Here is a 13,913-nt window from a genome sequence, read left to right as displayed (position 1 = left end):
TACCCAACTGTGGAAAATAAAGGCACCACCTGGCAGCGTCCGCAGAATGTAAGAATAGAAAAGCTTCTTAGCAAGAGAAGCCTTAGGCCAGAGGGGAAAGGGCATCGCAGGGTTGGACTAGATGACACTTAGGGGTCCCTTTCAACTCAACAGTTCTATGAAAGGGGACTCAGCCCTTATTTCCCTTGCCCTATACGCCAGGAACGTGCCCTGACATCACAGCTTGACACAGCCAATCGGAGCCAGCTATCTGCCACCTTCCCTGAAGAGCCTCTTGGGGCTTTCAAGGGGGAGGGAAGCAGCCCCCCCAATCCCACGGCCCCTCCTTCAAATCCCCCCCGTTGCCCCAGAGGAGGAGAAAGGATTCTGCCACCTACAGGAAGGGAATCTCTCTTGTTAGCCACATCTGTAAACATTTATTTGTCCCCAAAGGGTCCTGAGCTGGAGCCCCCTGCCCCCGGGGGCGGCTTTGCAAGGGTGGGGGGCACAGCACAGGTCATATAGCAGCAGAAGAAGGCAGGGAGGGGGGGGCATTTGGCTCCAGCCATCCTCTCATCGACCTCAGGAACCCTATAGCTCTATGAGTAGCACCGGGCAGGGCCTGATCCGGCCCATAGCTTATTCACCCCCGCGGAGGGCACACACCCAAAGCCAGGAAAGGGGGGGGGTCCCCTCCTCCCGTCAGAGTCCACGGCCAGCCAAGGGGGGGCACCAGGCGCGTTCCCACTCCTGCGCTGCTCCTCTTCTGGCTGGCCACGCTCCGGGAGGTGGGGGGAGAGGAGGAGTCCAGCAAGTCACCGCCGGCAGCCATCACCTGGAGGGGCAAAACAGGCAGGGTTAGGAGGTTGGGGGGCTGGACCCCAGGTACCAAACCCTCATGCAAGGCACGTAGGATGGGCCATGGGGTCAGGCCCATCTCGTCCAGGCTCCTGCAGCCACAGGGGCCAGCCAGAGCCATCCTGGCTCCTCCTCTCTCCTCAGCTGTGAGAGCTCCACTGGCCGAGCACAAAAGAGACTCTGAACCTCAGGGTCACGGGCAAAAGAGTCCAGGCCCTGCAGGGGGTTGGGCTAGATGACCCTCGCGGCCCCTTCCAGCTCTGCCACTCTAGGATTCTATGCTGATTCCTCCAGGATTTATCTGATTCCTCTTTAACGCCACCCAAGTCGGTGGCCATGACTCCCCAGGGAAGGAAATGTGTCTGAACAAAGCCAGCCTCCCGGAGCTGCTGACCCTCTCTGCAGACACACAGAAAAAATGAAAAAAAAGCAAGGCGACTCCCCCCCACCATTTACTGTCCCCACCCCAGGCCTTCGCATCTCTAGCCCATCTCTCCATCCAAAATTGCTCAGAGCAGGACCCCGGGAAGGAAGCAGCCTTGATTCCAGGAATCCTTGCCTGGTGCTGCCACCCTCCCCTAACCCTGACCCCGAGGGAATGTTGGGGGGGGGTGCAGGGAAAGGCAAGGAGGCCTTGGGGCGTGGGGCTGAGCTCTGCAAGTCCCCCTTGAGGTCAGGTGAAGCCCCACGGAGGGAGGCTGTGGGTCAGAGAGCAGGAGGGGAAGGAGACTCACGTCAAGAGGAGGGTGGGCGATGGGAAGGGCGATGGCGGCTGCTAGCTCTTCTCCCTCTGCTGCTGCTGTGCCTGAGACGACGCTTCCTCCTCCTCCTCTTCTTCCTCTTTCCAGCCCCCAAGGGTTAGATCCTGGCTGCGCACATGCGAAGAGGGCCTGGGGGAAGCTGCAGGGCAGAGAAGGAAGTGAGCGGGGAACCCACATGAGATTGTATTAAATCAGGGCAGTTCACAACATAAGACTACAATATAGGAAAAGCAACGTCTTTCTGCCTCTTCCTCGAATGAATATTGCACTCCAGGAGCCCCAGAGACAGTTTTGTACTGGCAGGCAAGCGACCCCCCTAACCCCCGCCTGGGGCAGGGAAAGGCAAGCAGAGGCCAGACAGCCCTTCAAGTGGGGTGGGCCATTGGGAGCCAGCCCCCAGACCTGCTTCAGCCCCCAGGGGCTCTCAAATCGGCCATGGCTGCTTTGCCAAGGAAACAGCTCTCGCCCTGGAGCAGACCAAGCCTCCTCCACGCTGGGCAACCTGTTCTTTCCAGCCCCCACTAAGGGCCCCCCCAGAGGCATCGCCTGGCTCTGCAGCCAGGAGCATCATCAGGGAGGAATCCTGGGGGAAGCGCCCCCAGGGAAGACACCCCCAGAAGGGAAGGAAGCCCCGGCAGAGTTGCGCTTCCAGTGCCCCAGAGGGGAGGCTCACCTGCCTGCGCCAAGGGCTGCGAGGGCGAGCGTGGCGACGTCTGGTGCTGCTGCTGCTGCTGGTGAAGCTGGAGGAGAGAGGGAAGTCAGGAGGGCGCCACAGCCTGTGAGGGTAGGTGTACTGGATCCCTGGGGGATCTCACCCAGGACCAAGCCCCCTCCGCCAGGGAGACCCCGGAATGCTCTGGCCCCGCCCCACCACCCAGGAGACAGAGGAAGCACAGCGCTGGAAGGGATCTCCAGGGGCCATCTAGTCCAACCCCTGCCGTGTAGGAAGAGAGTGCTGCTCCCCCCCCCCAACCACTCACCTCATGCATGTAAATGGCGTGCAGACTCATCTCGGCCGAGGCAAACTCAGAGAGCAGCACTGAGCGGCTGAGGGGCCCTGGGCGCGTCTCCGGTGGGGCAACACTGGAGGGCACAGAAAGGCAGGGAGCCATTGGCACACTGGCTGCAAGAAGCCGGGATTGGGCAGGGGGCAGCCCCCCACCCTCCTCCACCAGCCCCTCTGCAGCCCAGGCCACAGGGCCCTCCCCACCAAGACCAGGCGGCTCCTTTCCGGACGGCAGAAGGAACTGCTTTGGAGAGAAAACAGAAAAGGACAGGGAGAGGAAAAGAAGCAGGAGAAAAGGAAAAGAGAAATGGGAAACTCAGCGGGCCCCCCAAGGATGAAATCAAGAGACAGGTGGACAGAGAATGGGGTGGGGAACAGCAGGGGCCCAATGGAGCCCCCCACCGGCTCCCTCCTTCCCTATCTGGGAGTCAAAGCACCGGGGCCAAGCAGTCCTGGGCCTGACCTGCCATCCTTGCGCCCGGGCCCCAGACCAGCCAGGTCTCCCCTCTGCCTACCTGTCTCCGGGGAGGGTGCTGTCGCTCTGGTAGACGGCGTTCTCGCCCCGCCGGGGCAGCTGCGAGCAGGAGAGGGAGGCCAGGATGCTGGCGGCTGCACCGGCTGCGCTGCCCAGCTGCCCAAAGCGCCGCCTCTCTGCCTGGGACGCCAGGCCCCCACTTCCCGCTGCCAGGACACTGGCCAGGAGGGCCTCCGGCTGCAGGGAGGGAGAGGCGGTTAGAGGGGAAAGGGGGCTCAGGACCCCAGAGATGGCTCCCTCCCCCGTCCCCAGGACTCACCACGGTGGAGGGTCCCTCGTCCGACAGGAAGGAGGCGCCCAGGGGGGCCTCAGCCAGGAGGCGCTGGGCAGGGGGCGCGAGGGCCGCATCCTGCTGCACCTTCTCCTTGAGGTGCCCGATGAAGAGGGAGCTCTCGGGGGGAGGCTGCCAGCGCGGGTTGGTGATGGCGAAGTGGACCAGGGAGAGCTCCGTCTTGCCGTTCTCTGCCTGCTGGTAGACGGAGGCCTCTGTCCGGCCCTGGGACAGCCACTGGGGGGTTGGGGGGGGGGAGAAAGCAAGTCAGGGAGGCCGTGGGCGCAGGGAAGACTCAGGGGGGGCACGCAGGGAAGGGGGCGGCTGGGGGATTCAGGAGCAAGAAAAGGAAGGACCTTCTCCCACAGGAGGCAGGGGGGCACCAACCTGTGTAGACCAAAGGCTACCAGCCACTTTGGCCAGGCTCTGCCCTCCACGGCTGGAGGCAGCAAATATTTCCGGATCCCAGTTGCTGGAAACGGCAAGAATGGGAGGGGGCTCGTGGGCCTCCAGCTCAGTATGGTCTGACTCTGAGTGGCAGCAGGGTGAGTGTGCCCCAGGGGAGGGGGCATCTGCTCTAACCACTGAGCCATGCACCCTCCAAGGGGAAGAAGAATGGGCCCAAGAGAGGGGAATGGGAGTCCTGCAGAACTGGGGGCTTGGCTGCAGCAGAGAAGCCCGGGAGTCCTCTGCTTGGCCCTGGGCATGTCACACTCCCAGCCTCAGTCTTTCTGCCTGTAAAATGGGGCTGCTGTGTGAGACAAGGATTGCCAGGGGGTATCTTGTTATTTATTGCATTTACCTCCCCCCTTTTTCTCCAAGGAGCCTGAGGGGGCACACATGGTCCCCCCTCCCCCGGCTTAAACAACCCTGCGAAGGAGGTGAGGCTGAGAGGCAGGGACTGGCCCAAGGTCACCCAGTGAGCTCCATGGCCAAGTGGGGATTGGAACCCTGGGCTCTCTCAGGTGCTAGCTTGGTGCTCTAACCACTATGCCACACTGCCTCTCATTGGGGGGGGGGGGGGCTCCATCCAACCCCCTGCAGCACTTCAGAATAATTCCACCCAGAAACAAGAAACTGAAATGCCTGTGCCCAAATTGGCCACACTGCCTGGATGCAGGGAAGGCACAGGGTCACACGGCTGCTGGCAAACAGGCCTTAGTGCTTGAAATCTCTCCCCCCCCCCCCGTGAGGATTGCCACCTCCAGCTCCCCCCCCCCATACCTGTGGGTTGCCATGGTTGCGGATGTCTAGCTGGGCGAAGGAGCAGATGTCCCCGACCCCCACCACCTCCACCGAGAAGTTGCGGAAGAAGTCGATGATGTCCAGGGCTTTGGCGCGAAGGGCAAAGATGAGCAGGAAGGGGGTCACAATGGGGCTCAGCAGCTCCTCCAGGATGAAGACCTGGGGGCACGGGGGGGGGGTCAGCACCAGAGGTCTCCCCTCCCCAAAACCCACCCTGCCATGCGGGATGAGAGGGAGCAGAGGAGCTGCGCTAGGGGGCTCCATCCCAGGAGAGCTAAGAAGCTGCCCCGTCCCTCTTCCTAATTGCGCAATGCCTTCTTCCCACTGTAAGCCTGCGGGCAGCACAGCCTCTCACCCTTGCTGGGCACCCAGAGAGGCTCCCAGGCAACTCTGGAACTCCCTGCCGGGGGACGCCAGACAGACTCCCTCCTCTCTGGCCGTCCTCTGACAGCTGAGACCTCCTGGTTCCAACGGGACTTTGGGAAAGGAGTGGCGCTGGCATCTCTCTATTGCTGAGGCCTGTGCTCTTAGCACACCTTTTAAATCTTAGTTTTCATTATATTAAATTATATTTTAACAACTGCCTTTGGCTTTATGCTTCTCTCTAACGTTTTTGCCTTTATCTAATGTCTTTCGCTTTCGCTATCTGTGTAAGTCGCCTTGAGTCCTTGACTATGAAAAAGACACAATATAAAGAAATATTAAGAGCAGCTACTGATTGACTGCATGTCAGCTGCTCTGAGCGCCTTTCTGGGTGAACAGCAGGCTACAAATCCTCCAGAATTTAAAGACCTCCTGCCCCCCCCCCCCCGGCCCACTCACCGCCTTGTACTGGAAGAGCTGGGCCAGCTCCTCCCGCGTCTCCGCCTTGTGGGCATTGCCCTGCCAGTGGTCAGGCATGTAGTGAATGTGCGCCAGGACGCACTGGAGCAGCTGCTCTGGGCACCACACCAGGTGCTCGTCCGGGATGAAGGACCTGCGGGAGGGGGAGGGGGTCTCGTCAGCACCCAGGAAGACCGGCCCAAACATTGGGGACATCAAGAGGGGGGTGCCCCACAGGGGAAGATGTCCAGCACCTGGCGAAAGGAGCCTTCCCGCACCCCTCCATGACTTAATCCAACACTTCGCCACCAGGATTTGCTGTCTGGGTGGATGTGTGGTGGAAGGTGGAGGTTTGAAGGCAATCTGCCAGGAGGCTGAGCCGGATGACACTTGAGGGTCCCTTCTGACTCAACCATTCCACAAAATCCTGTTACCCACTGAAAATATGGGGTTGCGCTCACCTAAACAGACCCACTGAAGTGAACAGATGTCACTGTGGCCCATCCATTTCAATGGGTCTATTCTGAATAAAACTTAGCCAACTACAACCCCTGAAATACCACCCATGTGCTCAACGCAAGAAGAACCTGGGATCTGGCGAGGGATCAGTGCCAGGCGCCCCATTCCGCAGGGCAGAGGAGGCCAAACTGGAGAGAGGCCTGTCTGCTGGAGACCTCCAGCCCAGCAATTTCACGCTGGAGATCCTCCCTGGAGCTGGCCTTGGTTAGGACTCCCCAGGGGTAGCAGGCCTATTACGGGGCTGGGCTTTAATCTCAGGGCAGAAATCACAGCTGAAGCCTCGCTGGGGTTTCCCTTTGAAGCCCAGCCCACACCCGAGAACTCGAGGGGCTCAAACCCCCAGCCTGGCCAAAGGCCACAGGGAGCAGGGGAACGGGAGGTGGAGGGCCGCATCAGGTGGGTCTTCTGGCCCTGGCTCTCTGGAGGGCCACATGCGCCCGCCCTCCTGACCCACCTGGCGATGGTGACGATGACCCCCAGGAGGGTGATGGCGGTGAGGATGTGCTGCACGGTGAGGACGTCCTCGTCGTAGACGGTGAGGGCGATGAGGACGGCCAGGAGGGAGCCGGCGAAGAAGCAGACGTTCCTGGCCAGCAGGGCCAGCAGGGGGCTGGCAAAGGAGTTCATGTACTTGGAGGCGGGCTTGTAGCCGCGGCTCAGGCGCGCCTGCAGCTCGTGGTCCAGCTCGTTGAAGTGGCGCAGGTAGAGGCGGCCGAAGAGGGACCAGCGGCGGGCGCCCAGGCTGCCCGGCTCCCTCTTGAGCACCTCCGTGTAGCTGAAGAAGGCGTACAGCACCTGCCACACCAGGATGAAGGGGCAGAGCAGCAGGTTGGCCAGGCCCAGCAGCACCATGCCTCGCCCCAGGCGCCGCGCCAGCTCCAGCCGGGCCCCCGCCCGCTTGTACTGGGGCTGCAGGCTCCACTTGCCCTGGAAGAGGGAGCCCGGCCCCCAGAAGAAGAGCAGCTCCAGGTTGTACTTGAGGCCCTGCGTCAGGAAGACGGCCTCGCCCAGCAGGGGCAGGCGGAAGCGCACGGGCAGCAGCGCCTTGTTCACCATGGCCACCAGGTAGTTCTTGAAGCGCAGGACGCGGTGGTGGATGTCCAGCTCGCTCAGCTCCCGCTTGTGGACGCACATCGGCTGCTCCCGCTGCAGAGAGATCAGCCGCGCCTGCACCTCCTGCCAGCTGCAGTTGCACAGCTCGTCCTGCGGGGAGCGCAAGAGAGGGGGTGAGGGACACGCTTTGGGGGGGGGGGGAGGAAGAGGACCCCCAGCCCCCAGGCTCTCTGTCCCTGGAGACATATATGCTTTCATATATTCTTTTCAGGACCCAGCAGGACACAAATATTTTTATAAGCAGACATGAATGGATGGATGACTAGACCTCCCTACAGGCACTCCAGCTTGCTAAAGTGGGGCTTAGGAAGTCATCGCTCCTGCTCAGCTCAGAATTAAACAGGCAGCCGCCACAGGATCAGGCCCCCCTGCTTCACATCTGATTCACAAAGGATCTCTGCTTAAGGCCACAGAGGCCACTTAGTCCAACCTCCCTCCCTCAAGGGAGAGCCAAAAATGACATTCACCGCCCCCCCCCCCCCCAAGATCAGCCTACAGAATGAAATCCAGAAGCTGGGAGCCAAAGTTTTGCAGCTCCTGAGGACCCTCCCCAAAGTCAGGCCACTGTCCCTGGGGGAGGCGAACCCCAACCTGCTCACTGGGTCTCTGACCATCAGGACCCAAAGAGGGAGAGAGGGGGGGAACCCTCCTTCACCCCTCAAGTCCTGCCTCCGACTCCTTATTCCACCGACAACATTGCCCCTACGGCAGCAAAGAAACACAGACAGACACTCAAGCACCAGGTGCTTAGGAGCTGTGCCCCTCACAGGAACGGCCCTGCTCAGTCAGGCAGGAGGGCAGACACCCCCCCCACACACACACACCTTAAGGATTCGGCTATTATTTGGAAGACAGGGACTGTCCCCTTTTGCTATTGGCAGAAATGCAGGCATCCCTTGTTGCAATGAAATTCTCCTTAAGCCGCGGGGCCCAGACATGCAGGAGCGATCTGGGGGGTGGGATGTCAGCAGCCTCTGGGAGCAGCCCAAGGAGGCGTCAGAGGAGAGGTAAAGGAGAGGGGGGCTCAGCAGACCACCGGCTGCCTCCTGAGGAACAAGGGGGGTCCTTGCTGCACCCAACGCCCCCTCTGTGCTGGGAGGTTTTTAATGTTAGAGGCTGCTTGCTGGCTGAGGGTGGCCTATAAATAACAAAGTTCTTATTTTTCTTCTTGCTCACTCACTCACTCACTCACTCACCGAGGGGATCTTGAGGGCCTTGGTGTAGAAGGTGCGGATCTCCCAGTAGCCCAAGAGGCTGCAGAGGACTTTCACCAGGCGGTAGACCCAGAAGGTGGCAGCCATCACCAGCAGGAAGATGATCCAGCCGCTGGAACGGATCCTGAGGGAGGGGAGGGGGGGACACCAGGGCCCAATCAGCCTGGCCAGGGCAGAGTCAGCCGAGGACAATGGGAGGGAGACCCCAAGCAGGACCCGGGTGCGAGACCAACACTCTCTCCTGCAGGCACTGGCAGCAGCATCCTCTGAGGTCCAGGCTGGGGAAAGTCTTAAGGCTGTTGGGGAGGGACTCCTCCCTCCGAGGGACCTTGGCTGGGTTGCACTAGGTCGCTCCAGATTCATCAACCTGGATTAACTCTGACCCTTTCCTAAGGGGTGTGTGTGTGTGTGTGTGTACATATGTACATACAGGTACATAGAACCATAAAGTTGGAAGGGACCCCCAAGGGCCATCTAGTCCAACCCCCTAGAACGCAAGGGCAGCTGTGTATCTAACTACATATCATAAAAACAAAAAACCCTCAAAGCAGCTGACAAAAAGATAAAATAATAAAACCCAGGAAAGCACACAACATGCAAGAGTTAAATCATTAAAACTCACACCACCTTGTCTAAACAGGAACGTTTTCAGCAGGTGCCAAAAGGAACACTGCGAAGGCGTTTGCCTGGAGTCAAGAGGCAGGGAGTTCCACAGCATCTATCTAACTGGACCTCTCCCCCCCCCCCCCGGCTGCGAAGGAGGTTTGTGGCTCCCGAGGGCCGACCCCTTCCCCGCAGGAGGGTCTCTTCTCTCCCCCCCCCCACTCACCTCTGGGCGCACTGCTGCGTGGGCAGGATGGCATCAGGCAGCGTCACCTTGTTCCTCTCGGGGAGGGCGCCCCCTCCGGGGTGAGTGTGATTGACAGGCCGGTTGGCAAAGAGCACGTCGTACTCCACGCAGCAGAACAGGAAGGTGGTGAAGGTGACCACAAACAGGAACTGCCTGGGGGGAGAGGAGCCAAGTGGGGTCAGGAGAGCCCCCTCTGCCCAGGCCCACCCTCAGCCTGCAGGACTCTCAGGGCGCATCTGGCCCAACCTGCCTGCAAAGCAATGTGTTCCCTGGTGGGACCCTTTGCAGCCGCCGTGGGGGCTCCCTCCCACCCCCTGCCCTGCCCAACAGGGAAGGAAGATCCGGAGGAGACCCCTGGGCCTCCCCAGTGTGGACGGAGAAAGGCACCTCCATGCTCCCTGCAGCCTGGAGACCAGAAGACCGAGAGGGAATATGGGGGCTCCCTCCAAATAGCTGAAGGCCGCTGTGGGGAAGATGATCAGGCCTCTTTCCTGGTGGGCTCTCCTTCCGGGGAGGTTTTCAAGCAGAGCTTGGATGGGAATCTTAAGCCACAAGTCCTGCATTGCAGGGGGCTGGACCAGATGACCCTGGGGGACCCCTCCCCACTCTATGAAGACCGGTCCCAGAGCGAAGAGAGAGGAGGGGGGCAGGTGCTCCCCACTCAGGAGCAGCCCTGCCCCAAATGCCCACCAGCTCCCTCCTCCTCCTCCCCCCAGGGCCCAGCAATGAAGGGGGTGCAGAAGGAGGGGGGAGTTTTGGGCACTCACACCAGCTCAAAGACGTCCGAGAGCATCATGCAGGCAAAGCCGTTCTTTTGGTGGAAATGGTAGATGTGCAGGGTCTGTTAAGGAAAACCACTCTGCTACGCCTTGCCTTGAAGACCCCCCCCCCCGCAGCCACCTGGAAAAGAGGGCGGCCAGCACATAGCACCCCCTTCCCCTGGGATTCCAGATGCCTTCTGGGGCCGCTGAGCCCCACATGCTCCTCCAGCCCCACACGGGGAGGGAAATGCGCTTTGCTCATGCTCAGAGGTGCTCCCTAGCTGCTGGGAAGTCCTTGTAGCATATTCATGCCAACTCTGGCCCAGCAGCTCTGCGGAGCGGCCTTCCTGAGCGAAAGATGCCCAAGAAGCAGGAAGGATATTTTGGTGAAGAAGTTGTCCAAGTTCTTGATGTGATGCCAGGAATCTGCAAAGGAGGAAAGAGTGAGAAGGGGGCTTGGCTGAAAGGACCCCCCCCCCCGCCGGCTGCCCTCTGCCCTCCCAGGGCCTGGGGAGGGGTACCTTTCAGCCCCTCTGTGACGTGCACCAGCAGCTCCTTCTCATCCTCGGGGGGAGAGTCTTCCTCTTCGTAGTCCGGGAGGCGATGATAATCGCCATAGTGGCTCCCACTGACCTCCATGGGGTTTGCTGAGCTGCCCGGCTCCCGTCAGACCCTGATTGGGACACAGGGAGAAGGGGGCAGATTATCACTACTGTTGCACTTCTATCCCACTTTTCCCCCTCCAAGGAGCTCCGGGTCACGTGCAGAGTTCTCTGCCTCCCCATTTCATCCAGGAGGTTAGGCTGAGAGGCAGCGACCGGCCTCCTGAGTCACAAGCGCAGGCTCTCTGATACAAGGCCATCTCCAGGACACTTGGGGAGGGGCAGCCCCCCATTCCAGCCGGGGGTCGCCAGGGACCACTCTCCACTAGCCAGGATTGGGGCTGTGGTCAGGGAGAGTGGGGAGACTTGGCTGAAGGGGGCAGGGGGTCCCAGGAGGGGAAACTGGGTGCTGACCAGTTGGTGGATTTTGGGAAGAGGAACAAGGAAGTTTTTAGGTAACCATCAGTAGAAGGCAGGGGGGAGACTTTTGGGCCCGTTTCTCCTCCTCTCCCTCATTTTGTTTGTATGCCACTTTTCCATAGTTAAAGCAACGTGCCAAGATTTACAGAATCACAAACATTACAAAAGTTATAAATGAGTAAAACACATCAAAAAGTACACAACCAAATTGAAACAATTTCCACATAAATCAAAATAAGATCTAAAAATGCAGATACAAAACTTCAAAGAACCATCGAGCAGTAGAGGTGGAAGGGACCCTAGTTGGACCAGGGTCATCTAGTCCAACCCCCTACAATGCAGGAATCTCCACCAAAGCAGCCATGCCAAGGAAGGAGAATGCAGTGCCTTCCTCTGCCTAGCAGCTCCTACTGTGGCTCTGGATGGTAAGGAAAGGGGGGAAACCTGAGAAGTGGGGGTGAAACAGCCAAGAGGGAGAAAGGAGCAGATCCAGCGGAAACAAGGGAGCAGGTCTCCCCAAGAACGAGGCCCCCGGCTGCCTGGGCTTCAGAAAAAAGAGTCCCGGGGAAGGAGGGTTTTTCCAGCTGACAGGCTGGCCGGGAAAGAGAGAGAAGGGTTTCTTTACTTCCCGTCCTTCAGCCCAAGGTCCCAGGGTTGCAACGTTAATAGACAATATTGAAAACAGTTCAACAACTTGCCACCAGAGAGATACGGTGGATCCTAAATCTATACACTTCAAGTGTCCAAGGTCAGGGTGAAAGAGGTGCGTCTCAGCATCCTCCAGAAGCTGTAGAGTGGGAAGGAGTCCTGCAGCTCAGGGGCTGCCACAGAGAAGACCCTTTCCTGGGGCACCTGCTACCCTGAGGCTCTTAAGGCAGAAGAACAACCAACCAGGCCCCCTCTTCTGATCTCAGTGCTCAAGAGGGTCCGTAGGGCGTTGGGGCCTGGGCTGGCTGAATCGCTGTCCTTGTTCGGCCAGGCTGGGAGTTTGGCAAGGGACAGGGATGAGCAAGCCGGGCAGAGAGGCGGTCTCTTGGGCAGCCTGCTAAGGGGAGAAGCATCTCTCCTATTCTCACACGGGGCTTGAACATTAACAAAGAAAACAAGGACAGTAAACCATGTCTGCTGAGGGTTTGAGAAACAGGTCCTGGCTGTAACTTGATCTCTTGGGCTCCGCTGGGCCTGGCATTCCCTTGTTTACTTTTTGCAAAAGACAAGAGAAAGGAGGCAAGGAATTTCCCTGGGTCTGCCCTGTGCTGTGATGGGAGTCCTTCTTCACAACTCCAGGCCAATATCTAGCTTTCCTTCTCAGGCAGAGGCTTCCCTGGGCAAAACCTGGCTCTCTCCTTTTATGGCATTTCCAAACAAGCACTGCTGAGTGCGCTCCGCTTGCCAGGGCCTGGATCCAGCCCTCCCTGAGGAAGACCCGTTCCCTCTCACACACTACACACCCGGTCACCTGCAGAGGCCAGGAATGCCCTGGATCCTGTCCACCTGCCTTGCTCCATTTCCTGCCACTCGCTGAGTCACTTCCCAGCCATCCCAAGGCCGCCCTCTGACAACCTGGCGCCTTCCAGCTGCTTTGTGCTACAACTCCCACCAGCCCCAGTCGGCACACCTGGGCTGCTCCAGGTGAAGCTCCAGCAGGGCAGGTGCCCCCCTGCCCCCCCCCCCCCGGACAAAGGAGGGAGAAGAGAGAGCTCAGCTTCATGCTTAGGACAGAGCAAGCAGCTCAAGCAGAGATAAACACAAGTGTGTGTCCCCCACGCCGCACCCCCAAGAGACTCTGCTGGCCCCCTCCTCCAGGAGCACCCCTCCCACCCCTCAGGAAGCCCCCTTGGGCCAGGACAGACTCTTGGGCCCCAGGCCCAGCCCTGCCTGCTCCAAGCTGCCACAAGATTGTACTGGCTGGGTCAGAGTTGCCACCCAAAGCATCTCGGGGGCATCAGATTGAAGAATGCCGAGTTCTGGCTCCTGTCCCCCCCTCTGCCCCCCCCAGCCAAGAGAGCTCCACCTCACCCTCACCCCCCGTTACTGGCACGAAAGTGACAGCCGTCCCCCCCTCTCCGGGCTCCCTGCTTCCCCCCCCCTGCCTTTACCGCTGCCCAAGAGAGATCTGCTGGGGGGATCCGCCAGTGTTGATGTCCGGCAGGCAAACCAGCCCTTTTCCTGCTGGCCTCGCAAGAGCCCTGAGTCACCCAGGAGACACTCCGGGCAGAGGGAGGACCGGATCCCGGGAAGGCGGAGAGGCTCGGGACCAGGGAGGAGAAGAGCAGGCGGGACCAGGATTCGGCCCAAAGGGGGCAGAGAGGGTGGTGGGCTCTCCTCTGGACTGGGGATGGGCTTCTCCCCTATCCCCCCATATGGAGGCAGGCAGGGCGGGGGGGGGGGGGAGTCACCAGGCGAGCTAAAAATACCCAGGGCAGCAAATTCATAAACAACCCAGGACGGTGTAAACATGCTGTGCAGCTGGCAGGAGGCCACCCGGGTGAGTCTGAAGGAAGCGGGGGGGGGGGGAGTGAGTCCCTGGCAGGCCCTCTGCAGCCCCACCCACTAGGCCTCACAGCCCCTCCATGGCAAGGTGCCCTCCTGGGGAAGGCAGGACCAGAGGCTCTCTTGGCCCAGGAGCCCCCCCCCCAGGCCACGCTCCGCTCCCAGGACCCCCTGGAGGCCCCGGCCGGCCTGCTCGCCTGCCTCCCCTCCGGGCTGGAGAGGGGCCTGACCTGCCTTCCTGGGGCCTTCTCCGCCCTAGGGCTCCGCGGCGGCGGCGGGGGCTCCTCCCGGGCCGGGCTGCTCCGCTGCTGGTGCTGCTGCCATCTCTGCCTGGGGCCCCAGGCGGCTCTTCCGGGGGCTCCGCGGGAGGGGAGCCGGGGCCGCGCCAGACTGGCCAAGGCGGCGGGGGGCGGGCATGGCTCTCTCGCCCTCGCTTCTCGGGCAGGAGGCGGGGACTGCTCCTG

At 60.5% G+C, this 13,913-nt stretch overlaps 1 protein-coding gene across 3 annotated transcripts; it reads right to left on the bottom strand.

Moving 5' to 3' along the window:
* Positions 1 to 401: 401 nt before the first annotated feature.
* On the bottom strand, positions 402 to 13,913 carry LOC114607851 (autophagy-related protein 9A). 3 transcript variants are annotated; one of them, XM_028751422.2, is made up of 15 exons: positions 13,680 to 13,913; positions 10,456 to 10,607; positions 10,317 to 10,360; positions 9,941 to 10,005; positions 9,153 to 9,326; positions 8,306 to 8,447; positions 6,451 to 7,199; positions 5,478 to 5,631; positions 4,635 to 4,814; positions 3,399 to 3,647; positions 3,120 to 3,316; positions 2,579 to 2,681; positions 2,272 to 2,338; positions 1,572 to 1,737; positions 402 to 814 (listed from the first exon to the last, which is right to left on the bottom strand). In XM_028751422.2, the coding sequence occupies exons 2-14, from the start codon at positions 10,571 to 10,573 to the stop codon at positions 1,613 to 1,615; spliced, it is 2,367 nt and encodes a 788-aa protein (XP_028607255.2). In that variant the 5' UTR covers positions 10,574 to 10,607; positions 13,680 to 13,913; the 3' UTR covers positions 402 to 814; positions 1,572 to 1,612. The 3 variants fall into 3 exon arrangements, with proteins under 3 accessions (XP_028607255.2, XP_028607257.2, XP_028607256.2); XM_028751424.2 differs by having other exon boundaries at positions 13,684 to 13,913; XM_028751423.2 differs by lacking the exon at positions 13,680 to 13,913 and adding an exon at positions 13,056 to 13,593.

The sequence above is a fragment of the Podarcis muralis genome, chromosome 12 (genome assembly GCF_964188315.1).
Source record: "Podarcis muralis chromosome 12, rPodMur119.hap1.1, whole genome shotgun sequence".
In the NCBI taxonomy this organism is placed as follows: Eukaryota; Metazoa; Chordata; class Lepidosauria; order Squamata; family Lacertidae; genus Podarcis; species Podarcis muralis.
The sequence above is the reverse complement of the archived record's forward strand: the minus strand, read 5'-3'. Positions and strand labels throughout refer to the sequence as shown.